The 24,960-nt window shown below is 49.5% G+C and overlaps 11 protein-coding genes across 11 annotated transcripts; 6 read left to right on the plus strand and 5 right to left on the minus strand.

Moving 5' to 3' along the window:
• Window positions 1–171: 171 nt before the first annotated feature.
• COCSADRAFT_62865 (uncharacterized protein) lies at window positions 172–532 on the plus strand (the record flags this gene model as incomplete). Its single annotated transcript, XM_007702314.1, has 2 exons — window positions 172–301; window positions 345–532. Coding segments are annotated over 2 exons (318 nt in total), but the record flags the coding sequence as incomplete, so codon positions are not given.
• A 2,991-nt stretch (window positions 533–3,523) lies between these two features.
• On the minus strand, window positions 3,524–4,651 carry COCSADRAFT_91429 (uncharacterized protein; the record flags this gene model as incomplete). Its single annotated transcript, XM_007702431.1, has 2 exons — window positions 3,524–3,658; window positions 3,716–4,651. 2 exons carry the CDS (start codon window positions 4,649–4,651, stop codon window positions 3,524–3,526), a joined length of 1,071 nt encoding a protein of 356 aa, XP_007700621.1.
• Window positions 4,652–5,222: 571 nt separating this feature from the next.
• Window positions 5,223–7,359, minus strand: COCSADRAFT_37317 (uncharacterized protein). The gene is made up of 3 exons (XM_007702201.1): window positions 7,230–7,359; window positions 6,638–7,028; window positions 5,223–6,585 (listed from the first exon to the last, which is right to left on the minus strand). The coding sequence occupies exons 1-3, from the start codon at window positions 7,279–7,281 to the stop codon at window positions 5,469–5,471; spliced, it is 1,560 nt and encodes a 519-aa protein (XP_007700391.1). The 5' UTR covers window positions 7,282–7,359; the 3' UTR covers window positions 5,223–5,468.
• An 826-nt stretch (window positions 7,360–8,185) lies between these two features.
• On the plus strand, window positions 8,186–9,955 carry COCSADRAFT_329032 (uncharacterized protein). Its single transcript, XM_007702432.1, has 8 exons — window positions 8,186–8,248; window positions 8,295–8,461; window positions 8,518–8,625; window positions 8,676–8,747; window positions 8,794–8,880; window positions 8,931–9,197; window positions 9,246–9,611; window positions 9,660–9,955. Exons 1-8 carry the CDS (start codon window positions 8,197–8,199, stop codon window positions 9,825–9,827), a joined length of 1,287 nt encoding a protein of 428 aa, XP_007700622.1. The 5' UTR covers window positions 8,186–8,196; the 3' UTR covers window positions 9,828–9,955.
• A 112-nt stretch (window positions 9,956–10,067) lies between these two features.
• On the plus strand, window positions 10,068–11,569 carry COCSADRAFT_143651 (uncharacterized protein; the record flags this gene model as incomplete). The annotated part of the gene is made up of 3 exons (XM_007702433.1): window positions 10,068–10,368; window positions 10,424–11,261; window positions 11,313–11,569. The coding sequence occupies exons 1-3, from the start codon at window positions 10,159–10,161 to the stop codon at window positions 11,567–11,569; spliced, it is 1,305 nt and encodes a 434-aa protein (XP_007700623.1). The 5' UTR covers window positions 10,068–10,158.
• Window positions 11,570–13,970: 2,401 nt separating this feature from the next.
• On the minus strand, window positions 13,971–16,022 carry COCSADRAFT_143653 (uncharacterized protein; the record flags this gene model as incomplete). Its single annotated transcript, XM_007702434.1, has 2 exons — window positions 13,971–14,940; window positions 14,997–16,022. The coding sequence occupies 2 exons, from the start codon at window positions 16,020–16,022 to the stop codon at window positions 14,104–14,106; spliced, it is 1,863 nt and encodes a 620-aa protein (XP_007700624.1). The 3' UTR covers window positions 13,971–14,103.
• A 548-nt stretch (window positions 16,023–16,570) lies between these two features.
• On the plus strand, window positions 16,571–17,923 carry COCSADRAFT_90789 (uncharacterized protein; the record flags this gene model as incomplete). The annotated part of the gene is made up of 2 exons (XM_007702435.1): window positions 16,571–17,031; window positions 17,083–17,923. 2 exons carry the CDS (start codon window positions 16,571–16,573, stop codon window positions 17,921–17,923), a joined length of 1,302 nt encoding a protein of 433 aa, XP_007700625.1.
• Window positions 17,924–18,165: 242 nt separating this feature from the next.
• On the minus strand, window positions 18,166–19,089 carry COCSADRAFT_91005 (uncharacterized protein; the record flags this gene model as incomplete). The annotated part of the gene is made up of 4 exons (XM_007702436.1): window positions 18,166–18,239; window positions 18,304–18,443; window positions 18,519–18,732; window positions 18,861–19,089. 4 exons carry the CDS (start codon window positions 19,087–19,089, stop codon window positions 18,166–18,168), a joined length of 657 nt encoding a protein of 218 aa, XP_007700626.1.
• Window positions 19,090–19,641: 552 nt separating this feature from the next.
• COCSADRAFT_37324 (uncharacterized protein) lies at window positions 19,642–21,018 on the plus strand. The gene has a single exon (XM_007702202.1). It carries the CDS (start codon window positions 20,132–20,134, stop codon window positions 20,849–20,851), a length of 720 nt encoding a protein of 239 aa, XP_007700392.1. The 5' UTR covers window positions 19,642–20,131; the 3' UTR covers window positions 20,852–21,018.
• Window positions 21,019–21,606: 588 nt separating this feature from the next.
• Window positions 21,607–23,569, plus strand: COCSADRAFT_329074 (uncharacterized protein). Its single transcript, XM_007702437.1, has one exon. The coding sequence runs from the start codon at window positions 21,751–21,753 to the stop codon at window positions 23,479–23,481; it is 1,731 nt and encodes a 576-aa protein (XP_007700627.1). The 5' UTR covers window positions 21,607–21,750; the 3' UTR covers window positions 23,482–23,569.
• COCSADRAFT_329075 (uncharacterized protein) lies at window positions 23,570–24,702 on the minus strand. Its single transcript, XM_007702438.1, has one exon. The coding sequence runs from the start codon at window positions 24,564–24,566 to the stop codon at window positions 23,658–23,660; it is 909 nt and encodes a 302-aa protein (XP_007700628.1). The 5' UTR covers window positions 24,567–24,702; the 3' UTR covers window positions 23,570–23,657.
• Between the last annotated feature and the right edge of the window lie 258 nt (window positions 24,703–24,960).

Genomic DNA, 24,960 nt, shown 5'->3' on the forward strand with positions numbered 1-24,960 from the left:
ATCCAGCATTTTGGCTGTGGTGGGTGCCTGAAATCAGGCTTGCATCAGCCTGACACAATGCCTCTCACGCATTTGTTGTTTTTCCTTCTGTCCTCTTGGCTTATTCCTCAAAAGATACAATCTGCTCCAGTCTTGTGATGCCATCTCGAGAATCATGTTAGCTCCGCAGAAATGGCCAAGCTAGCAACAATTGCTACTGTCGTTCAGCTGGCCGACTTGGCCCTGCGCATGAGCGGCGAAGTCTGCAAGTTTCTCGATGCTTACAAGGGTACGGACCGCGATGTGAAATTGCTATGGGATGGTATGATACCCACTCACCTATATTGATGACTGATTAATGGTAGCATTGTTACGTGATGTCGAAGCCAATGTGCGCAACTTGTGTGAATACGTCGTACGGTTTCGTAAATTCCACGACGCGTTTAAGGAGTTTGAGAATCTCTCTGAGACCATCATCGGGGCATTGGAAGACTACGATGTTGATATCCTCGCTGTGAAAAAGCTTCTACCTCCAAAGCTGCTAGAATATATCACAAAAAAGGTTCGCTGGGTACTGAAGAAGCGCGAGATGCAAGAGGTCGTGAATCGTATAAGCCGACGAAATTCCAGTCTCATTGTTGCTCTGGAGATCGTGGGAAGGTAGCAAGACTGTTCTTCTCATCTATATCTGCTGACTATGTACAGACAGCACAGCTTACGCATACGCCAGGATACGCAAAAGATTCTCGCAGACCAAAGCCACTCCGATATCGCCGCTTCGAACAATTTCGTGACAGTGAACTCGAACATGCAGAAGCTAGGTAAAAATCATGCCAAGTTGCCGTCGCATTCCAGGAATATCGTCACCAACATCCATGAAATGCAATCTTCTTCAGATCGCCTGCATAATGCTCTTACTTCAGTAGCTACGCAACAAGCTAGACTCACGACTCGTAGGCTGAAGCGTATGCACGCTGGGGGCTCGCTACTAGCCCGCAATACCGAGCAGGCTAATAACAAACTCAACAAACTCAGTTCATAAGTGCAACAGACTTCAATACGAACCGAGCAGAAGATTGATCACATGGCTGCTGAGATGAAAGCCGTCCATTCGAAAACCACCATCGTTGCCTCGAGTGTCGACACCATCGCAAAAATAGTCTGCGAAGAGATTACGAGGACCCACACACCTCTTGTTGAACAGGGACTCGATAATGTGGAAACGCGCAGGGAAACAGAGCTAATCCGACTCAGGGAGTTTCATGATATGATTACACACGACGTCAGCTTCGATACTTACGCTCAACGCACGTTTGGAGCGAATCAATCAGATGCACTGCACGACACATGCTCAGAGGGTCCTCTGATCAACACAGAAAATGATCCGTCATTGGAGAGGCAACATAAGCCCCACCTTGCAAGCCCACTTAATGCGAGATATGATGGTGAAAGTCTCCTCTGCACAACATCCACGTACAAGCGTAGATGGTACTACAAGTGCAGTTCAGGGAATCTCGAAATTCAAGTTATACAATACGAATCACCGTACCGGCGGATCACCTTGATCAGATAGTCATGCCTCTGTTGAGGTACACTTTTGGCCGACCCAGAAGTTCATAAGTCTCCCTGGACTTTCTCTTTTTTACAATACAGCACCAACATCGCAAGGGTACTATCAGCTAGCCCCCATGATGGCAGGTTTTCCTATAATCGGTGAAGATCACCCAGTTACCTTGGTCATCAAATCTGGGAGTCTTGTGACGCTTAAATCCATGCTGAGAGCTGGGCAAGTTCGTCCGAACAGCCGTCAAATCAACAGCTCGACCCTGTTACATGTACGTGTTTTTAGGTTTCACTGGCCATATCTCTCTCGTCTCAGACATGTCACAACCCCGATGTATGGTGTGGCTTACCATGGTGTAATGATCCGTTGGCTCGTACGAGTAAATGCTCTCGATCCTCTTGCATCGGGACGGTCGAACTGCCCTGCGAATAGGAAATTTACATTGGTACAAACTAAAAAGATTTGCTAATACTACAAGTACAGACCGCTGCATTCCACGGAAAATATGAGATATGTGAGTTCCTTACTGATCAAGGACTTTCTTGGTTCCAGGAAGCAAACAATGGGCTTAGTGTTCGAGGACTGTCTTGGTTTCAAAAATGAAACCATGGGTAAGTCATGACTTTGATCTGCTCCAATTGTCCATCATAATTAAGCAACATACTTATATCATATCAGTTTGTCAACAATATCTCACGGGCCAGCGGAGATACCTGCAACCCCACTCACTTACCTTTTTCGTACAATAGTCCAGATAGAGCTCATGGGCTTCCTAAATATCCGCGGAAAATACTAAACCATTGCGACACCATTGGTTGCAAGGTGGAATACATTTATGGATACATGCACTCTTATTTGTGTTTCATGGATTCATCTAAAATCTTTTTTGAGTGTTTGTATTTCGAATTGAAGCAAGATATTGAGAATCGATGGCCAGGTTATCAGGACGAGTATAGAAGTTTTGTTCTTAAGGGCCTCATTCTCAACCAACCAAGCAAGAATACCTTGAAAGCGATCTCCTGCATGCGTCGGAACCGAACAAAGCCAGACGCGATCTTTCGAGGTCATCGCGCCCCACTGGAGACTGCGTTGCGCCAACTTCGGATATAGTGTCAATTGCGTAATTCAAAAAATCTGTTCTCAGAGGTCGTACTAAACGTGGTGTTTTTGATAGTTTTGGGTGCGGACATTTACTTCACCAAACCGAGCAGCTTTGACCAGGCAGAACACTAGACAGATTTGGTAGAGTATTGCCAGAAAGCAATGGAATTTTAGTATTTCTATGAGTGGAAACTGGCACTGGAATAGAGCAGACTGAATCCCGACTACGTGGTGCAACTCGGTCAGGAATAGATGAATCAGTGTTGACCTCGCCATCCATCAACGGACTTCGCTGTCGCCGATGCAGTCAGAGATACTGCAACAACCACGATCGTTCGTTCTTCAAGGCAATTTAGACGTATGGAATAGAATGGGCCCCAGTAACCGATGAAGTTTCTGAATGATTCAAAACTGAACAAAGATTACGAGAGGGATATCACACGATTATCTCGTCCGTTGAGTTGCCAAGGCTCGCATTTAACGTGTTATCCCTCGACTTGTTCCAAACATAATATCTGATTCACAAGCGATTGACTGAATACCCTTATCGCACAATCAAAGATATAGCTATCGCAACACATTTCTCCCAGAATTTCCCATATTGTTCACTCATGTTTCGTTCGTGAACAAAGCCTGAAGGAAGACCAGTCCAAGATGAAGGATTTGAGGGGGGGGTGGCAGACTTTGAGCATCGTCAACTCAGTGTTTCCGAAAATACATTTCGAATCACGCATCCTCTTCAATTATCACAGTCGGTACAATAGTGGAATCTAAAAATCTCATTCGTATGAGCACAAGCAGCCAGCCATCTACATGTTACAGATAGACAATCGCTTCGACCGGTTCTTGCTTCATATCTATCAACACAGAAACAAAAGTTTATGAAGCAACTTTTATAACTGCTCGTCCAGCAAGCTTTCCCGCGCCCATATCTGCAAAAAACCTGTCGATATCCTCGAGCCCTCCGTACGTCATGATAGGATGCACAAGTCCCCTAACCGTAAAATCGAGAGCCTACAACACACATTAGCACTAATCATCCACGAAACTCTGGGTTAAATTTGGACATACCTCTTCAACCTCCTTCAGCGTCCCTGTCACACTACCTACGATATTCAACTTCTTCGCGCACAGCAGCAGCGGCGATGCACCCGCCACGAAATTGGGATCCTTTGGCAATCCCACACACACCATGGTACCACCGGGTCTGAGCAGATGCGGCGCAGATTCGTACGCAGCATTTGTTGCAGGAAAGACAAGAATGCCATGAGCACCATACTGTGTAATCCTCAAAACTTCGGACGTGATATCGGCGCACGTTGTAAAATCGATAAACTTCTCTGCACCCAGTTTGAGACAAAGATCGCGCTTGGCGTCGCCACCATCAATGGCGATGACACGCATGCCCATGTGCTTTGCGTATTGTATGCCAAAGTGGCCAAGGCCGCCTCCAGCACCTGGAACCACTACCCATTGTCCCGGACGGACATTGCTTCTCTTGCATGCCACGTACGCCGTCACACCACCGCACATGATTGGTCCTGCTTCTTCGTCTTTGACGCCGTCCGGAAGCTTGGTCGCGTACCGGCCGTCCGCAACACAATATTCCTGGAACGTTCCCGCAACATGGAAGCCACTATTCTGTAGCTTGGGGCAAGCACATTCGTCTTGTCCATTTGTGCAAAACTCGCATCTGCGACATACAGAAGCGACCCACTTGATACCCGCGCGATTACCAATCTGCCAGAGGTCCTTGACGTTGGAGCCCACGGCTACGACGGTGCCTGCGCCTTCGTGGCCGCAAATGCCATTTGTGGCTTCGGTCATCCTGATGGGCCATTCGTCGTATAAGAGAGATTTATCGGTCGCGCATAATCCAGTATAGTTGATCTTGACAAGAATTTCGTCAGGCGAGGGGGCAGGGACAGGGACGTCCTTGATAACAATGGTGGTTTTGTTACCAGAACCTTGCTTAACGGCCGCCTTTTGAGTAGTGGGAACTTCCATTTTGAATTCACACTCGTACGAAAGGCAAAAAGAAACGAAATGTGAAGAAGAAAAAAAAAGATCAAAGTCAGAAAAAGTAGGGGCTCTATTTCCTGGAACTGGGCTTCACTTTATCAAATCCTCCGACGCGCTTCCCCACAAGAGGCTCCATTAGCTCACCCCATGCTCGGCGCGTCAGGGCTGACTGTAATAGCGCTGGTGTACTGAACTAACGCCGGCTACCGTCTCGGCAGTGGAGAACAGATAAGCAAAAGTTACATATCCCACGTGTTTTCCTTTTGCCGTACCCAACATCCGGAAGCCCTCGTGACCGCGCGGCAGTGTGGAAATTCGGACTCATTTGGCCGATGCCAACATTTCGGACTGGCAGTTGTTCAATACTAACGCATTCCAATGGCTTGTGAAGAGGGAACTAGAGTTTTCAGGTACTAGTCAATTGGAGTTTGATACCTTGCAATACCCCGATACCGATTGAGCTCGAAATGACTATTGCAGAGACCCCTGATTGTGAACTGAGAAGCAAGGTCCGAGAAGGCTGGTAACGTCACGGGAAAAGTCGGAACTCTATATTTTCCCCTTAAGTAAATCAAAGGTGATAAAGATATATCATTTCATGTTCAATTGTCGTTGCTTTATATGCTTTTTGCAACGGTGGTATCTGACGAGGGGTTGAACCTCGGCTCTTCATCAAACAAAGAGCGCGTCATAATCATACAGGTTTCTTTCAAGCATATGCCGAAAACTGCACGCCAACCGATGCAGCAATCTAATTCCCCTATAAAAAACGCCTCGCTAAAACCAAATGATTGCGCTTCTTTTACCACGCCGTGATATCGTCGACTTCTGCCTCACCAAAGGTACTAGTTTTGGTGGCAACCATGTCCGTGTCAGGTGCGGCTGTGTCCAGAGTTGGCGTCCTGTTCATGATCTGCGGTAGCTCAACGTTCAAGAAGCCAAGCAGATGGTTGTTAACCTGCTCGAATTCCAACAGGAAAGCGTCATGTCCATCTGGTGAATCGATGGTCTTCAGCGACGCATTGGGGATATACGCGGCTAATTCTTGTTGCTCAGCAAAGGTAAAAAGACCGTCTGACTGAATACCGAGCACAAGTGTGGGTTGCTCGATCAAAGACAGCGCATGATGGAGGGCCGACACAGGGTCCAGGGTTTCGGGTGTCTCTCCATCAGGGTACCGGTAGCGGGAAACATCGTGTGTATCCAATTTCCTGGTGATAGCGATGTAGCAGTTGGCATCAAATCGCTTAATGAACTTTTCACCCTGGTAACGCAGATAAGACTGTGCAGAAAAGTAGTGCGGCGTGAGAGATTTTGACGAGCGCGGGAATCGTTGATTACTGCTTGTTGAGTCTAGTCTTTGGGGTGACTGGGCAGCGGCGTTTGAGGAATCGTGAAACTCAAGGTTAGTGTGCGCTTGTGTAGTGCCAGGTATGGCAGTACTGCTGTTCGTTCTGGACAAGGACCTTGGTGAACCGGCATTCTTATGTCCGTCATTATGTATCGCCCAGTGCTCGTACGAGGGGTTTGACGGAGTAGTCGGGCGTGGTACGTTATTGATACTCTGTTTCTTAGACAGATCAGGAGTATTCCGTCCAAATCTCGATTCGAACGAGTCACGACTCCGATAGGTCAATAGGGCAGACATACGCGCCGCTCCAAGACCAGTGGAGGGTGGGTCATCGTAGGAATAGTATCCATCCTCGTACTTGGGATCGCTGTAGATGCTCTGTCGTTGCGCTTCACCCCAACTGATGCCCCACGCACTATAACGGGCCGATGTGGCAATCGCCACTATTGTCTTCACATAGTCCTTTCCGAAGTACGCAAACTCAAGAACAAGCATGCCACCCATAGAGCCTCCAATTACTGCAGCGATCTGCTTCACGCCAAGGTCGTCCAAGAGAAGCTTGAAGATACTGTTCTGGTTAGCAGATCTCTTCGATAACCACAACCGGTTGTTCGGCTTACTTCACATCATCGCGTACTGTCGTCAATGGGAACTCGGGACCATAGGGACCCAATGACGCATCCCCATCCTTGGCCGTAACTGGACTGGCGCTCCCGTATGGACTTCCGAGACTGTTCATACATACGACAAAGAACCGTGAGATATCGAAGGCCTTCCCAGGACCTCCAAGTAATGGCCCCCACCAGTCCCCTACGTCAGCGCTGCCTGTTAACGCATGACATATAACCATGGCATTGTCTCCGCCAGGTGCTAAGGTTCCATAGGTCTTGTATGCAACATTGACATTGTGTAACACGACGCCAGACTCGAGTGTGAATTCGGGTATTATAGCGATGGTTTGGTCGGGGATGAGTTTAGCGTAGGGGTTTTCGGGCTGTGACGACACTCTTTCTACAGAATATTAGTTTTTTTTCGAGTCAAGGAAAACTGCAGCCAGGGGAACTGTAAGACCAAATAGTGCGGTTACCCAGCAGCAAGCGATCAAGTCGTAGGTAGTCGAATCCTTGTTCTGTAACACTGTGACATGCGCTGTGCTACGGGCTGCATCTCCCAACCTTTGCGACTATAAAAATGTATTTATAAGTGACTTACGGTACTTGTGCGACCCATTGGCCGTTCCGTTATCGAATTCTGAACTGCCCATATTCGTAGTGTTTATGGGTCGAGAAGCAAGGTGTATAAAGCCTGCGAGGCAGGTGGGGGCGTATTAATCACATTGCGGGGAGTCATTCCTTTGGTGTTGATGCTCGCAATCTGCCGCTAAACGAGGGTTTTGAGGTCTTGGCGATGACGTGATTACACCTGTTTATGTAGCAGAGACCCTGGCTCACCTGGTTTGCACTAAACTTCCCCGTATTACTCGACTTGCGCGTTTACAATGCGGCGCTTGAGTTTCCTTCATCGTTACATGCGATTTCGGCTTTTTGGCATGCTGCGCCCTTGGCATGTCTAAGTAGCTGATGGATTGTAATTGATGTTCGTATTCAACATATGATAACTATGCAAAACTGATTTGATACTCTGTATGATGTCTAACCGGCATCGATAATATCTCGCTACTTAGTTTGTTAATATGGTGACACATATGTAGACGTCAATTGGGTTGAAAATAAGAAACCCATGTGTTTATTGAATCATCATACCTTTCTACTTACCTGATTCGACGGGACTAGAACTTGTCGTTTCATAGGTTCGCACGCTCGCAGAAAATCCCATGGTGAAATACTTTCAGCCAACTTTCCCCAAGGCCTAACTGTAATCAAAAAGAGATAAAATTAACACTTAAGACATAAATTTGAATAGAAAATTTTGAGGATGTAGAAGCCAAACAACACGACCAGATTATGATCTCGTGGCAGAAAGATGGTCAGACACTTGGTTTCACTCTTTTCTAGTACGAAACCGGGCGTGGTTGAATTCTGTTATTGCTCAAGAGTGCATCGTTTGCGAATGAGTCCGCGCTAGACGCTAAACCACATATGGCTCGTGTCCTGCGCTAGCTCTTTATACTTTGATCACATCGCCATCTTATTACATCAATCACCCTTACTGACATGCAATGCGACGGGTAGTAGTAACAGGATTAGGACTTGTGACGCCTTTGGGACTAGGTATTATGCCCCAATTCATCATTCAAGCTCTGCACTAATTTTGCAGGCGTCCGCCAAACGTGGAAACGCCTGATCGATGGACACTGCGGCATCGTTTCTATCAGGGACCGCAGCCAAGATTTTGCCTTGCTTCCGAGTCGGATAGCCGGCCTGGTACCACAGGGATCGAAAGATGAGGGGAAATGGAATTCGAAAGAGCATCTGAGCCCTACTGTAGGTCCCGTGTAGTTCTCGAAAGACTATTCGAGCAGCCACTGACAGTAAAACAGGACGAGCGTCGCATGGCACGATTTGCTCAGTATGCCATGGTGGCCGCTGAAGAAGCTCTACAGGATGCTGGATGGAACCCAAAGAATGAGAACAGTCTCGAGGCTACGGTACTGATGTACCGGTACTGTTCGTATGTGCTCTACTTACATAGTCGTAGGGTGTTTACATGGGCTCCGGAATTGGTAGCTTAGACGATGTATACGATACTACCGTGGCATATGAAAAAGGTGTAAGTGACGAACCCCTTCTTATACCATACAAAGCTGACTTTTTAGGGCTACCGGAAGGTCTCGCCACTGTTCGTACCACGACTGTTGATCAACCTCGCGGCTGGCCACATCTCAATGCGCTACGGTTTCAAGGTGAGTTGTTTACGTCGACCTGCGATCATGTCACTAACGGTCTACCGAAGGGACCAAACCACGCCGCAACCACGGCATGCACAACTGGTGCGCACAGCATTGGGGATGCTTCTCGCCTGATTCAGTTTGGAGATGCAGATGTCATGATCGCCGGTGGGACTGAATCTTGTATCCACCCACTTGCTATTTCAGGCTTCGCTAGAGCTAGAAGCCTTTCCACTGAATTCAATGACCGGCCTACTGAGTCGAGTCGTCCATTTGACAAACAACGCGATGGTTTCGTTATCGGAGAGGGAGCTGGTGTTGTAGTTCTTGAAGTACATCTTTCTTGGCCATAACTTATGTCAATCTAACGGGTGCAGGAGCTCGAGCACGCGCAAAGAAGAAATGCACGCATCTATGCTGAAATTGCTGGTTACGGACTGTCCAGCGATGCATACCACATGACAGCACCCCGCGAGGACGGACAGGGCCCACGTCTCGCTATGAAGAATGCTTTGCGACATGCTGGCATCAAGCCAAGTGCTGTCGATTACATTAATGCTCACGCCACGAGTACACCTCTAGGTGACGCCGCTGAGAACAGGGCAATCAAAGCACTTTTGCTGGGTGAAGAAGGAAAATCGTCAGCCTTTGAGATCAACGTCAGCAGCACAAAAGGTGCAGTGGGGCATTTGCTCGGCGCTGCTGGTAGTGTGGAAGCAATCTTCACGGTGCTGGGGATACATCATGTAGGTTAAGTAAGGAGCCGCAGCGGTACAAAGGCTGATAACTTGTAGAACATCCTCCCGCCAACACTCAACCTCATTCAAGCTGGAGAACCGGCTTCTGAATTTGATTGCAATTATGTTGCGAATGCTGCTCAGCAATACAAGATCAACGTCGCGCTCTCGAACAGTTTCGGCTTTGGGGGCACCAATGCCTCGCTCTGCTTCCGTAAATTGTAAATATACAAGGCCTCGCCACATGTGGCTGCAAGGGAGGAGATTTTCTCGATATAGGCCTGGCTAAATTCATGTTTGCTAGTAGATTGAAGTGATGATATATAAGAGTGATGATAAGCAAGCTACCCCACTACGTAGGCCCGGTCTTTCTATGATAAGAACTGTGAACCCCACTCACTAGCGCCATTGCATCCCATGAACCCGTTCCAGAAGCCACACGCCATCCCGCTTCTCTTCCCCATTCTCTGCGTTCCTTTCGTAGAGGCCTACTCGATTCCTTTAGTCGTCCTGAAGCCCAGTTACGGCTTTCAATTCAACACTGACGGCTAGAGTGATGACAACTTCACAGGGCCTGCCTATTGTGGGCGGCAATAGTGGGGGCCCAGAGAGCCAGTCGTCTTTCTTCCGCAAGGCCTCAAAGAAAGCTACAGAATACCACTCACAGACTCCGTACCTAAGACGGCTTCCCTTCCCCGCGATTGCCATCATTGTCACTCTCATTGTCGTCAACTTACTTGTTTGGGCAGCCGTCGGTATCGTTTTGGTAGGTGAAGGATATTTTTTTAGAAGTGAACAACAAAAGTACTAATTTCTAGAAGCACTGGCACACGCCGCTCATTTCGACAGTCATACTTTCATATACCCTGGGTCTGCGTCATGCCCTGGATGCAGATCATATCTCGGCTATCGATCTTATGACTCGTCGCCTCATCGCTGCGGAACAACGGCCAGTCACAGTAGGCATGTTCTTTAGTCTCGGACACTCGACGGTAGTAATAGCCACATCTCTCGTCGTTGCCGGTACTGCTGCTGCTGTTTCAGATAAGTTTGACAATTTCGAGCGTATCGGCGGTATCATCGGGACATCTGTGTCCGCAGCTTTCCTACTCCTACTTGGCATCATGAACATGTACATTCTGTATAAGCTCATTGTTCAGATGCGCAAGATGATCGCCAGCGATCCCGGAGGTGAACACGAGGAGTTCAAAATCCAGGGTGGTGGATGCTTATTCCCGCTCTTACGAAGGCTATTTAAGTTAGTCGACCAGCCTTGGAAGATGTATCCTCTCGGGGTACTCTTTGGACTGGGCTTCGACACATCTTCTGAAATTGCCATATTGGGTATTAGCTCAATTCAAGCAACCAAAGGCACTTCAATATGGCTTATTTTGATCTTCCCACTGCTGTTTACGGCGGGCATGTGTCTACTTGATACGGCAGACGGCGCACTGATGATGAGTCTGTATACGAGTACCCAACTTGCACGCGATCCGATAGCAATTTGCTACTATAGCATTGTCCTCACCGCCATCACTGTCATTGTCGCGACAATTATCGGGACGGTACAGTTCCTCAATTTGATTCTCAATGTTGCTGAGCCCCAAGGCAAGTTCTGGGATGGTGTAGAAAAGCTGGGCGATGCATGGGACATTGTTGGTGTGTATTATGCTTTTGCTCAATGTGAACCATCGCACTGACATTACATAGGCGGAGCAATATGCGGTATGTTCGTTGTATTTGGTGGCCTCAGTGTTCTCTTATACAAGCCATGGAGACGACGCATCGACAAGAAGAGAGTTACCAACGCACATTTCGAGCCCCTATCACAAGATCAGGATACCCCGCAGCCTGACGAGCGTGAGTCACGTGACATAATAGAACCGGATGCTGCACTGGCCAAAAACATGCATGCACATGTGGAGCCTATTGAGGTTGCCGATGCCGCTGGCCCTGCACATCGATGATGATCTCATTTGATCCTGGGCACAGCAAGAAAAAAACAGGTGAACAAATATCTCGAGTTAAATACTAGATCTGGAAAGATTACTTAAGTCCCACGAACCCCAATATTAACAATACTAAGCAGCAAAGTTCACAGAACAAAATTGCTTGTCATTTCCATACTTCGCCTAAGCGCCTTTCCCTAAGCCCACGCTGTGAGCTAACTCACATGATAACAGTCATCATTGCCACTTTCCAGGTTCATTTCTTGTCGAGCCACGTTCCGATCTTCATCAAGTCCTGATTCTGGGCGGCGATGTCCTGCTGAGGCGCCACCGTAGCCTGAGGGATATAAGAAGCAGCGGTGCATGCGTGCACGATGTTCCCATTATTGTCGCGGGTACAAGAGCAGACCACTGTCGTGCTACAAGAGAAACTTGATATCAGAAGGGCGCCCAGAAAAGAAAATGTTGTAAGTAGACTTACGATCTCGTGTCTTCCACAGGGGGCGTAGTATGTGATGACGTCCGGCCATCAAATCCAGCCTGTGGCAATGAAGGTTGGATTGTCAAAGCTTGGGAAGCATCTTCAATGAAGGGCATGATGAGGTATAGTTGTATCAGCTGTATACTCTGCACCAACAGAATAATTTCTTTGGGGGGAAGATATAGAAAGAAGATAACAAAGAAGCACACCGTCATGGCAGCAGTGATTTAATCCAATCTTTATAACTCGACAACAACACAACACGGCCAAGGCTGGCGGCCTGCCCGTGAAAGCAAAATTGCATTCTCAGGTTTCCGTGTTTCGTACTCCCGGAGGACTACAGCGAAATGTCAACAAGTCTTTCTTCAACACGCATGGCCCGACGGAAAGATGCAAAGCCAGCACAAAATTCCGCACATCCAGCAAGTCGCCAATCATGATAGATACCGCCCTTCTTCCTTGGGCTGTTAGGCTCATGATTTTGCTGCGACCCGGCTGCATCGCCAAGCCTGATCACGTACAGTAGTCCTCAGCCACTTAGAGCATAAATCGCTACACACCGAGCAAGAGGGGAAATAAATTTTCTTGAGGACATATGTACAGTACATGGGTGTTCAGAAGGTTTGTGTAACCCGAAAACCATAAGATGGAAGAAGTTTACGACGGATGTGTAACCATAGGCCCACAGCACAGGACCGCGGTGCTGGGGCATCCCCTGTTGGATGTGTGGTGATGTGTTTCTATATCTTGCAGAGGCAGCGAGTCGGAGATCGCGGGGGTGGTGCCATGGGCCAAGGTGGCGGGAAGGCTGAGGTGGGCAAAGACGTTTTTAAGCGCACAAGGTAGATGTGCAACCAGTAAAACGGCTTTACTGGGATCGGGCAGCCCTACTGAACTACTTATGTACGTATTACAAGCGACAAGATGCGGTTTCGGCCGAAAGGGTTGCGGATCATGTTGGCTGTTGGCTAGTCGTCGGACGGGATGTTTGCATCCAATGATGTGGCTAGGTGCTAACTTTGCCCTGGTTCGTTCAGGATCTCCTGCTAAGCCGAAGGGACCCCCCACGTCCACCCGACATCATCTTCTGCAGCAGCGCGCAGCAGTGCTTACTACCGCGAAGTTCTCGCACTCGATTGGACGATCACGTACGTCCCTTAGAAGCCCAGCTAATCATTTTCACTACCTGACGTAGCCGAAAATGCCGCAATCGCGCCCATCCAGGTTATTGGATCACGACCTGGAAGCAACTACTGGTAGTCATGTCCCAGGGCGCGGTCGTGTCACGACACGATAGGGGAGATGGGAAAGTGAAGATGGGTAAACTCGGATTACGCAGTTGATGGAGGATTGTGCACTGCAGCAGGTCCTCACTCACGGCATGGGTATCCATACCACAATGCGTCTCGGGACAGACATGAGCGGGATGTCAATTGATGGTAGGAAGAGGGTAGAATGTGCTCCCTGTGTTTTCTGTACCGTGTGACGGGAAACGAAACGGACATGCATGCTACCAGGGCTCAATGTCGATAGTACACTACACAACCCCCGCGCTAATCTTTACGCGCCTACGTTTGGACATGACTAGGTATACCGTCCTGGTATGCGTCTCTGGGAAAGAGAAAAAGTCCACGTGGCGGCATGCCTAATGCAGTTGAATTAGCTGCGCTTACTTGCGGTGTACATACAGTATGCATCATGCGGCACGGCATATGGAAAGGGCAATTGCACTTAATTAGCACCACCTTTTCCCAACTTTGCATGCCACATCTGCTTTTCCAAGTCCGAATACGAAGGGTGAGTTGTCGTGCACAGAACAACCAATAAGAACATAAAGCAGCTTGGTAACAAGCAAATAAATGAGGCAGCGACTTGAGATATTCAGGCTAACACATGTCTCACTTGCATCATGTATGCATCATGCATGCGTCTCTCTTTAATTTCCGGTGCATATCTGGTTTTGTTTTCTTTGCCTTATTTTTTTTGAATACCAACATTTGTGCTACATTCGCTCACGTACATACACACATACATAAGTATGTTCCAGTTACGTTCAAAGTATCCCGACGAATCAAGATTCCCAAGTGGCAATCTTCCAGACCGCTTCTTCAGTGCCAAAGACTCGAAGCGTGTTTCCGAATTCGGCCCAGAATTTGGAATTGAAATGGGGCATGAGCTCCATTGGTTGGCGTTCGACTTGCTCGAGAGGCGTCAAACTTGTGGTGTTCTGCACAGGAGCAGCGTTCTCCCATGATCCGGGAGACTGAGATGTTTGCTCTTCCCATTTTCCGTTTTGGTGGTCTTCCTTTGTTTCAATTGGCTCTGCCTCCTCATCATCGGTTGACAACGGCGCGGTTTCTGGGTTTAGTGACATTTCGCTAAGGGCGTCGAAGACATTTTTCGTCTGGAATCTTGTTTGCTCTGCTTTCTTGCTGACTTGTTTGTTCTTTTTCCGCTGCTTCTTGGACTGCTTAGGTTCTGGGTTTTCGACGGGTGGTAACGGGACTGGCTTTTGCACTTTTTCCCGGCCGTCCTTGACAAAATCTGGTACGTTTTGATTGGTGGTAGGGTTGGATTGATTGTCCGCGCCATTGGCCGAGTTTTGAAAAAGCGGTGGGAGTGTCTTTTCTCCTCTTTCCACGCCTAGTCTAGCAGCCAGTTTGATCATGATGGTGGCGGTCAACAGACTATCGTAGCCCGCTTCATGGAAAGCCTCAATGTCTTGGTACTTGGGATGATCGGCATGAGTGATGATATCAGGCAAAGGTTGGCTGCTGAGACCTTGTGCAATATCCTGTAAAGTAGGTGACGCGTTGAGATCGCCTTCGGCAAATGTGGCCAGATACTTGGTGTCGATTATTTTAGGGAACAGCTCGTGTATAGCGTCTTGGAAATCGTTCAATGTGTCCTAGTCAACTTCATTAGCATAACGCAGAGACATGTATAGAACTCCTCATGACGCACAGGCAACTCGCCAACGAATGTGCGGTAAAGATATACAATGTCGGTGAACATGTTATGACCAACAAGAACTGGCTGTTTGGTCTTCAGTCTCTCCATGGCCTTATCGAAACGAGTGCGTGTGTCATCTGTATCTGCCGTTGGAGCCATACCTGTCGTCCGAGCAACGTACAGGAGGTCAGTTCTACTGAGATTGCCACCTTTGACAAGAGCCTCGAAAATCCAACGAAAGCCAGTTTGACGCAATATGGACTCGTCGACGCGATTCTTCATTCGTTGCATATTTTCTGCTTCGCGAACAGGATCAAGCTGAATGATGCGAACGCATTCTGAGCGACCCATAGTCACTAGGTCAGGAAATTCAGCACGCACGAGTTGATGAACCAAGCGCTTTTCAAAGCGCGTTATTACTGGGATTTTTGGTCGTTCAGGGAGCCCAGTGTGGGTTGTGATATCTAAACCAGACGAAGTGGTGGTCTTCCATTTGTTGATGGCTTCCCTGACACGACGCATAAAGTCAAGAGACTCGACATCTCCCTCCTTAAGCTGGAGGTCGGGTACGGGGTTCTTCTTCTCCAGACGGTCACACGCCATCTGCTTTGCTTTGTCTGCCTCTTGTCGCGACAAATATTGCACGCCGTTGGCAAAGGGCAAGCCAAGGTCAAAGCCATTTTTGAGCAAAAAGGTGCAGGCACCACTTTGAAACCGGATCTCGCGCTCAAAGTCGATGCGCTCATCCAACAATGGGCTGATATCGATGTTGTATGGGCGTAAGACGTACTTGTTTGCTATATAGTCGAATCTTGCGCACGTAATCCCTACCTGTAGGATCTGATAGCGATCGGCTCCCATCTTGGTTTCGGCATAGCGTTCCTCCATGGTAAAACGTCCGGGGCCGCGCGGGGGTTTATCCTGGATGCGGGAAGGGATACCGGAGAGTTCTAAGTCGAATGAGACGAAATCCGCCTCGGCGATGTTGATGAGTATCCACAAGAGATGGTGCGGGAAGGTGGCTGCGTCGACGTCCATGTTTGTGGGAATAACGAGGATTGCGGTCAAGCAGCATAGGCAGTTTGCGATAATGATATAAGCTTGTAGACGAGGGTGAATGTCAATGGTGGTAAAGGCAAAAGAAGCAGCTGTCAAGAAAAAGTGAGTGGCAAGGCTGCTATCTGGAGGCAGTTGCGAAGCTAAGGTGGTCAGGAGCGATCAAACAGGCAATTCTCAGCCGGTGACTCAGAGCTTGTGGCAAGCAAGCAGACAGTTGCGAAGCGAGTTGATTGCGCATCGCGGCCATGGTGGTAGTACAATGTCTGCAGATACCGCATGTATCGTAGAGTGCAAGCATAACTATATTGCTCGTCACGTGTCGGGGTGCGGAAATGAGGAGAGGGTTGCTCGGCCAGTTGACGCGCCAAGACATGACTGACAGCGAGAAAGCCGAGGTCGAATGTTGTGACGACGCGGAGTGTGGAAATGCACACCACCGAGCCGCGCCCCCCGTCTTTCACCGCTATGAGCCCGTAAACGCCGTCCGGAACTCCTCGCCAGCACTTTTATCGCGTCTTGCAGGGACCATGGCGACTCTCTACGACGATGTCAGCGGGTCGCGCTACCTGTCCACGTCTATCTCGTCGCTGTCGGCATCGCGGCAACAAGCCTCCCAGATCGCCAAAGCCTACCGCCAGGCCGCTCAGCTGTTCCTGACGCGCCGCCTGCCAGAGGCCCTCTCCACAATCGAACCCATCATCACCCCGCCGCCCCTAGACGACACCAATGGCCCCAATGGCGACCTTGTAGGACATGCGCCCGTAGCAACCGCGTCTCGCGGCACCCGGATCAAGGTCTGGAGCTTCTACCTCACCTTTTTGAATGCCGTCATCGAACTGGGTGCCGAAGAGGGCAAGCATGCCTTTGGTAGCACCCGCTGGAAGCAGCTAGTGTCCAAATGCCGCGACGGTAGCATCTGGGAGGATGTAGTGCGCGATGGCTATGCTGGAGTCGAGGGTGACGTGGATGCCGATGTTGTTGTGAACTTGTATGCCGAAAGTAGGCCGTGGATGTGATTTCTATACTAACCACCATGCAGAGCGACACTGCTACTCACACATGCTCCCTCCCAGCGCCTCAATCAACAGAAGCTCGAGACATATCTCTCCGCATCTGCGACACCCACACTCGACATCGCCTCACACATGGCCTCGCCGTCATACCAAGAGAAGCGCCCTGGTAATCACAGGCAGCACACCGGCACAGACACCCCGCGCGACCTCGAAAAGCGTATTAAGCTGCTCGAACTGTACACCCTACATGTCCTGCCCCGTAACGACGAGTGGGACTACGCCCGCGAGTTTATCAGCATGTCAGAGGTCCTTGATGACGAGCGCAAGGAGGCTTTCCTGCTCGCTCTGCACTCGCTCAAAGAAGAAAAGGAGGACACCGAGGCAAGGGAGGAGAAGCTACGCCAACAACAGCAAGAACAGATGGAGCAACGCCGCAGAGAAACCGAGGCAAGACGTCTTGAACAGTCTCGCGCAGAGGACGAGCGCCGGAAACGCGAGGAAGAAAACCGTCGTCAGCCCCGAGGCTCGGACGAACGTTTCCGCAAGTCACAACCCACCCCTCAACCCGTCCCTTCGCAATCTTCTCGAACATCTCGCACTCCACCCAAGAAATCCATGAGTCCACCACCGGGTTTCTACAATCGCGCCTCCACTGTGCTTGCTAATATCCAAAACCTGATATCTAATACTGCACATTCCATGACTGCAAATCCAATGGCTTTTTTCCGCACCCTCCTCTTCCTGCTCGCATTTGGCCTTGCATTCGGCAGAAGGGACCTCCGAGAAAGGATAATGAGGATCATACGTAATGCTTTGGACAAGGTCCGGCGCACCGTCGGCATGGGTGTAAAGGTTTCCTATATTTAATATGATGCGTTTTTAGTTTCATTCGTAGTTGTGGGAAGCATAGGTGAAGGAGAGAAGGAAAGATGTCTCTTTTCTATGTTTTGGTTGGGTATGCATGCATCTCCTATGTATTGATATCGTGTACAAAAATTCCGTCGGCATGTGTCTGCGTTCAACGATGCTGCATACTGCCTGTTTCTGACGTCATGTGAAATTGCCCTTGAACCCATGCCTTACTCAGGAAAGCACTACAAAGAGGCTCTTCAAACACTTTTCTTCGCAGACTTGAGCGTCTTGCTCCTCTGCTTCATCATATACGTATACATTGTATACGAACCTACATTACAAGTCAGCAATCCACGCACTTCTCCCTCTTTCCTTGGGTATCTCTCTCCACTTACCAGGAACATACAACGCAAGGCAAAAGTAGAAAAACGGTGGAATCAGCCTGTTAATGCTCCCTGCAGGCTCAGCAGCCCGATACAACAACCACCACTCTGCTCCAATTCCCACTGGGTACAGCGGGTAAAACATCGTGTACCTTTACTCCCGTATCAGCTTTTTCCACTCCCGTCAAGCTATTTCTTAGTAAAAGAAGAAGAGGAGGAAAACGTACCTAAGCCAAACAAGCCACCCAGGCGCCCTCCCATGCATATTCAGCGCAAGATAAAAATACCGAATTGCATCTGCCGTCGACCACGCTAGCAAAAGCGCCAAATACGCGCTTGACGATGCGGTGCTGGCAGGGAAACAAAACCACACCATCCATACCTGGATCACGCGTGTGATGACTTGCAGGGCAGTGGTGCTGACGGGGGATTTGATGAGACCTATTTTCGTTCTTTATTAGCCTTCCGGGCTCTTTTTTTGTTTTGATCGAGGTTTAGTTTAGTTTAGTTTGGTTTGGTCTAGTTAGAAAATGAAATGGGAAAGGAGGGGAAGGAAAAAAGGAGGTTACCAAAAGCGGCATGCAGCACTTCTAGCAACGAGGCTGTTTGGATCCAGCGGGCATAGGGTTCCGTAGCACGGAAGAGGTCGATGCGGGAAGAGGTTAGGGCGTGGGATGTTGCGTGGACGAAGATGGAGGCCCAGAGGGAGGCGAAGATGAGGTTGTAAGATGTTAGGTAGATGAGGCGGGTTTGGGATGGTGGTGTTTGTTTTGCGTATGGGGGGCGTTGGGTTGCCATTTTTTTTGTAAGTATTTTTTGTACCTCTTGTCCCTTACTCTTTTTGCTGATAAAGTAGTGTCTGGGGTTTCGAATGTAAGGTGGTAGTTGACTTTGTTCCGTCTGCACAGACTAGAGAAAATTGTCTGTCAAGATCTCCAAGGCGCATGTGGATGCACTTGAGCCGAGGCTATCTCACTTTTTCCCTTGTTTTCTTGGTAAGACAAATAACGCGGGCCGCTTGTCAAAAAGGGTGCCTTGCCGAGAGCGAAATCTTCTTGTATTCGGTACGACATCGTGCTTTGTTCTTCGTTTCTTCGTCTGGGATGAATATACCACTACATCGTGATTTCCAGGGTCTTGCTGTTCCAAGGATCGAAAACGAATAGCAGGGGCTTCGCCAATAAAGTTTGCCGGGTATAGCTACACAGCCAATTAGCGAGGGCATGAAACGATGTTATTGGGTAGGAACGTAATGGCGCTTTCCTATTTTGTTTACCTGTGTAGCATTGTTATACTGCGTTGTTCGGTTATCCCGAAAGGGATATATGGAGATGCAACTCAAGGTAATATGGGGAAAGAAAAGACAAGATAAAATGCCCTTGGTAAGGCAAGAAACTGCTCAAATCTTGTGAAAACATTGCCGTCGGTGTCTTTGTTCGCACCTTCCGCAAATCGCCTTGCGATACTCGACTTTGTCACGTGTTGTGGTCTCCGCTAATCACGCCCTACTATCAACATCCAAATCCTTCGACTAACAACATAAAGCCAAGCACCGCATCCTATCAGAAACTCGTCACTAACAATGTCCTCACATATCCCTCACCTCGTTCTACCACGCCCAGGCGCAGAATCTCTACTATCTAACTCGCCAATCCCTGCCCCTGTTGAGAAATCTTTCACGTCTGCTTTCGGCACCCTGCTCCCACCGGTCCGGTATCTCACCAACAACAATGCAAAAGCCGCATACTACTCGATACCTCCATCCTCGTCTCCAGAATTAGACAAAAAATCGCCCGAGCGTGTGCTCTTCATCCACGGCGTGCAGACTCCCGCTTTAGGTATGCTTCCGTTAGCTCGCAAGCTACATGCATCTATTCCTTCGGCGCATTTTGTATTGATTGATTTATGGGGCCATGGACTGAGCGACACCCCAATTGCTTCTCATGAGGCGGGCCTATTCTACGGGCTGATTGACACGCTACTGGATCATCTAGAATGGCCGTTTGCACACCTTGTAGGCTTCTCCTTTGGCGCATCGTTGACAGCTGGTTATGTTGCATCACGGGCTACGCGTGTCCAAAACTATGTGTTGGTTGCACCTGCGGGACTTGTCAAGCGTTCCTCTCTCACGCCGGCTGAACAAGAACATTTCCAACATGACTGCGACGAGGATGCTGCGCGGCAATGGGTCGCGACCTGGCTCGAGGGCGGAGAGCTAATTGTCCCATCGGATTGGAAAGAAAGAGTTGCACGGGGAGAAGTAGTGGCCGAAGCTATACGTGAGTGGCAGGCCCGCAATCACCCTGGACACACGGCATCCGTAGTCGCTATTGTCCGGGATGGCGGTGTGATGGATAACCACGAGAGTTTCGAGAAAGCGGTGGTAACAGGTGTACCCTCGATGGTGGTGTTGGGAGAGAAAGACGATCTGTGTACAGAACAAGAGCTACGAAACTTTGGTTTCGACAGTGTTTTCGTCGTCCCAAACGCTGGACACGGTGTGGTGCGGGACAAAGTACCAGAAGTCGCAGGGTTCATTGTCGAGTTTTGGAGAGGATAAAGGGAGAAGTTTCGCAATACGCCACTCACGTCAGCACCTTCATAAGATATTGAAGCCGCGTCCCAATATTCTTGACCGCTGTTGTCTGGACAAGGGATTACGTTAAATCAATTTGCAATGCAATGCTTTCTTCTCAACACGTCGTCGACTCAGGAAGCCAGTCAGCTACCCAAAAAATAGTGCTGGCTCCAACCAACTAAAGCTACCAACAAAAAGCATTATATCGCTGACTGCACAGGTGTTGGAGGCAACCCAGCGCCAGATGGCGTGTCAAGCACGGGCAGTGACAGTAAAAAGGCGCAATGCTTACCACCAAGCCAATCGGGATGGAATCACATCAAAAACCAGAACCTTATCTCAATAGTACGAGCGAATTGCTTCGTAAGCTCCGAACGCGGAGAAGGACGACGTTGGCAGAAAGTTGCGGGGTAGCCACGCGCAGTTGGAGTAGCTTTATGCTTGGCTTGTGTAAGGCTACCATTTGGTATGAGTAGCAGGGGTGCCACACACGTTATCTGCATGTCGGTACAAGGCAGAGAGGCATGCCAGCCCAGCACGTTGCACGTTGCACAGCAACGTGCCCCACAGTCATGAATTGCTTTTTTGTCCATGAGCTCGATTTTGTGCTGGCAGGACGAGGGGCTACATTCATAATTACTGTGGGTGGATCTGCACACTAATGCCGCTCCAGATTCAACACCCTCCTGTCACGTCACGGCATCCACCTGCCACTTCGGGCTAGAATCGGTCGCGGTGGTATCTGGTTTATCGAGCATAAGCATTGCCTCCAAGCCACCGGGCGCGGCTATAACAATGCTTTAGGCTGCTTGGTAGGCTGCCATTATCCTGCATCTTGATCCTCTTGCAATCCACGGAGCCAAGCCGTGGTAGAAAGCAACATGCACTTTACAATATTAGCTGGCTGCATCGGTGCCGCAACAACTGCAGCAAGTATACGACTTGGTGGATCACATACCGACGTCGACGTCCAGGGCATTGCACGCAACGACATTGAAATCTTCCTGGGTATTCCGTACGCAAAAGATACCAGTGGCGAAAACAGATTCAAGCCTCCGATTCCCTACGAATACACACCAGGCCAAATCATCGATGCTACAAAACCAGGTCCCGCTTGCCCGCAGCCACTGGGCGCGCTCTTTGTACCTCTTGGATTGGACAACATTACTGAAACGTCTGAGAACTGTTTAAACTTGAATGTGGCGAGACCAAAAGCCGAGGATCGAGAGGGCAAAGGACCACTACCGGTACTTGTATGGATACACGGCGGGTCTTTCTGGTGGGCAAGCAACAATGAACCAACGACAGCTCCCGATGGCATGATCAAGCAGTCAGTAGAAAACGGATTGCCCATTATGCACGTAGCCATGAACTACCGACTGGGATTCTTTGGCTTTGCAACGTCGGACTCGCTCAAAGAAGAGAGAAGCATGAATGCTGGGCTGCGTGATCAACGTGCTGCTATCGAATGGGTTCGTGACAACATCGCTGCGTTTGGTGGGGACCCGGAAAGGATTACCATCGCCGGACAATCCTCCGGTGGTCTGGCCATCGGCATGCATATTTTGGCTTATGGCGGGGAAAAGCCACTGCCTTTCCAGCAGGGCGTTGCGCAATCACAGTCCCTTGAGCCTGGTATTACAGGCACGTTTTCCAGGGATGCAATGACGGCTGTCGTCGACTATGTTGGATGCAATACGACCAAACTCGATGCACCGGAAACGATTGAATGTTTGCGCGCCTTGGATACCGAGACACTTTTTAATGCTTCAGAGGCAACGTATCAGAGTGACATCGCGCACAATATTGGCGATATCTGGTTGCCTCAAGTAGACGGCGATTTTCTTCCAGCTCCCCCCAGTCAGCTGATTGCCGAAGGTCGTTTTGGAAATGCGACATTCATGTCGGGCTGGATGGAAGGTGATCTCAACGTCTACACAAACACATCAATTGCAACCGATAAAGACACATACGACTTTATTCGCGGTTACCTACCAGGCATGTCAGAGGAATTGCTGGCCGAGCTGCTCGACCTGTACCCTGTTGAAGAATTCGGAACCAGCGTAAACTTGACAAAGGAATTCTACCGCTCAGCTCGCATCTTCCGTGACATTCTCATGGTGTGTCCGTCGCTGCACCTCGGATCAGCGATTGAGAAGAAGTACGAAGGCCCTGTGCACTTTTACAACTTCAACCAGACCATTCTTGATCCCATACTCGAGCAGGTCACAAATATCTCTGGGTTCGGCGTAGTCCACACATCGGAGTTTGCGTACATTTTCGATAGCATGCACGTGTACAATGATTCGGGCTATATTGTCCATCCTACCGCGTACGATTATGAGGTTGTCATGCGAGCGAGCCGGTCTTGGAGCACATTTGTTAGCCGTGGCGTGCCAGCACTAGATAGCCCTGGGTCGACAACGTTGCTGAACTGGGATGAGGCATTTAGTCGGCCTGGTGGACCATATGTAAGGACGATTGGGGGCTCGCATCCAAGCAATAGTGCGTTGGGGAGAGTGAACGCGACGCTGGAATTCTCTCAGCAGAGGCTACAGGAACGATGTGGGTTTTTCAACAGCCCAGAGGTAATCCAGGCATTGCAGTATTAATAGCAGCGTGGCCAGGCGCGGAGTACTGGGAGAATGTTGTACATAGATGCGTAGGTGCCGAATACAGAAGACCCGTTATACGATGAACAGAGCCTCGAGAACATGAGATCCGGTACCCATACCCCAACTCACGGCTCAGTCCGTCCTCTTGCAGTGTAAAGGGACCAATAGCCCCACTAATCATCCTCCTCCTCCTCCTTCTTCTTCTTCTTCTCCACATCCTTCTCTTCACCCTTGCCCCCCTCGGCCAACCCCAGAATAAACTCCCACTCCTCCTTCCTAACCCTACAAACACTCAACCTCGAATTCGTAACAAGCTGCATATCCCTCAACGGCCCCCCCTCACTCGCAAACCCCTTAATCTCATGCAAATCCACAACCCTTTCAAACTCCCTCACAAACTCCACCCCAACACAATACCACTTGGGATTGTCACGCTGTGACTTGGCATCATAGTACGGATCCTTTGGATCAAACGCCGTCTCGTCAACGAACGCTTCTTGCGCGACGCGCAGGATGCCGACGACACCTGAAGGCTTGGCATTGGAGTGGTAGAAGAAGCCTAGGTCGCCTTTGCGCATCGCTTGCATGTTGTTGCGGGCTTGCGGGTTGCGCACCCCGGACCAGGGCTCAGGCTCTGTGCAGGCGCGCAGGTCGGAGATGGAGAAGGCGACGTTGATGCCGTTTTCGTAGCGGGGGAGGGGTTCGGCTTTGAGGAGCCAGAAGACCTCCTGGTTGCCGTTTGCATCGCGATTGGATGGGGACGTGGATTCGGGTGGTGGCGCGGGTTTGGATTTGGATGTTGGGGGTTCTGAGGCTTTGGGGGCTTTTGGGGCTTTTGCTGAGGCTTTCTCCTTGGTCGTGCTCGCTTTGGATGCCTTGGATTTTGAAATGGCGGTTTTTTTGGGCGGTGGTAGGCCGGCATCTGCTACATCGTCGTCTTCATCTTCGCGGGTACGCTTCCGACGCGTCGACTTGGTCGTACTACGTTTCGATTGTGCTTCTTCAGCCGATGATGATGGATCTTCATTATACTTTGGTGCTACAGACGCCTTTTGACGCGTGGAGCTTCGTGTTCCAGCCATGATGAAGTTGTGATTGTGATGTAATGCTCGTGGAGTCTGCTGATGTCGTGCGACGTGAACGCGCCTCGGGATGGCCCGATTGCCTTTTACCTTACTACATCATCAGGACCTTTCTCTCCATCACGCACACATCGAATATATACACACAATGCCCACCACAACTTCCACAGCAAAATCCGGAGAGGGCACGTCGAAAATGATTTGCCCTGTCAAGAATACGACTGTCGAAGAGCGGGACATTGTAATTACAATGTTGAACGAGGGCTGCAGTAATGCTGAAGTTGCAGCGCACTTCAACCGCGACCCTGCGACTATCAGGAAATTGTACAAGAAATAATCCAGCACCAACTCGGCAAAGGACAAACCTCGCAGTGGTCGCCCAAAGGTATTGTCT

Source organism: Bipolaris sorokiniana (assembly GCF_000338995.1).
Source record: "Bipolaris sorokiniana ND90Pr unplaced genomic scaffold COCSAscaffold_8, whole genome shotgun sequence".
NCBI classification, from domain to species: domain Eukaryota; kingdom Fungi; phylum Ascomycota; class Dothideomycetes; order Pleosporales; family Pleosporaceae; genus Bipolaris; species Bipolaris sorokiniana.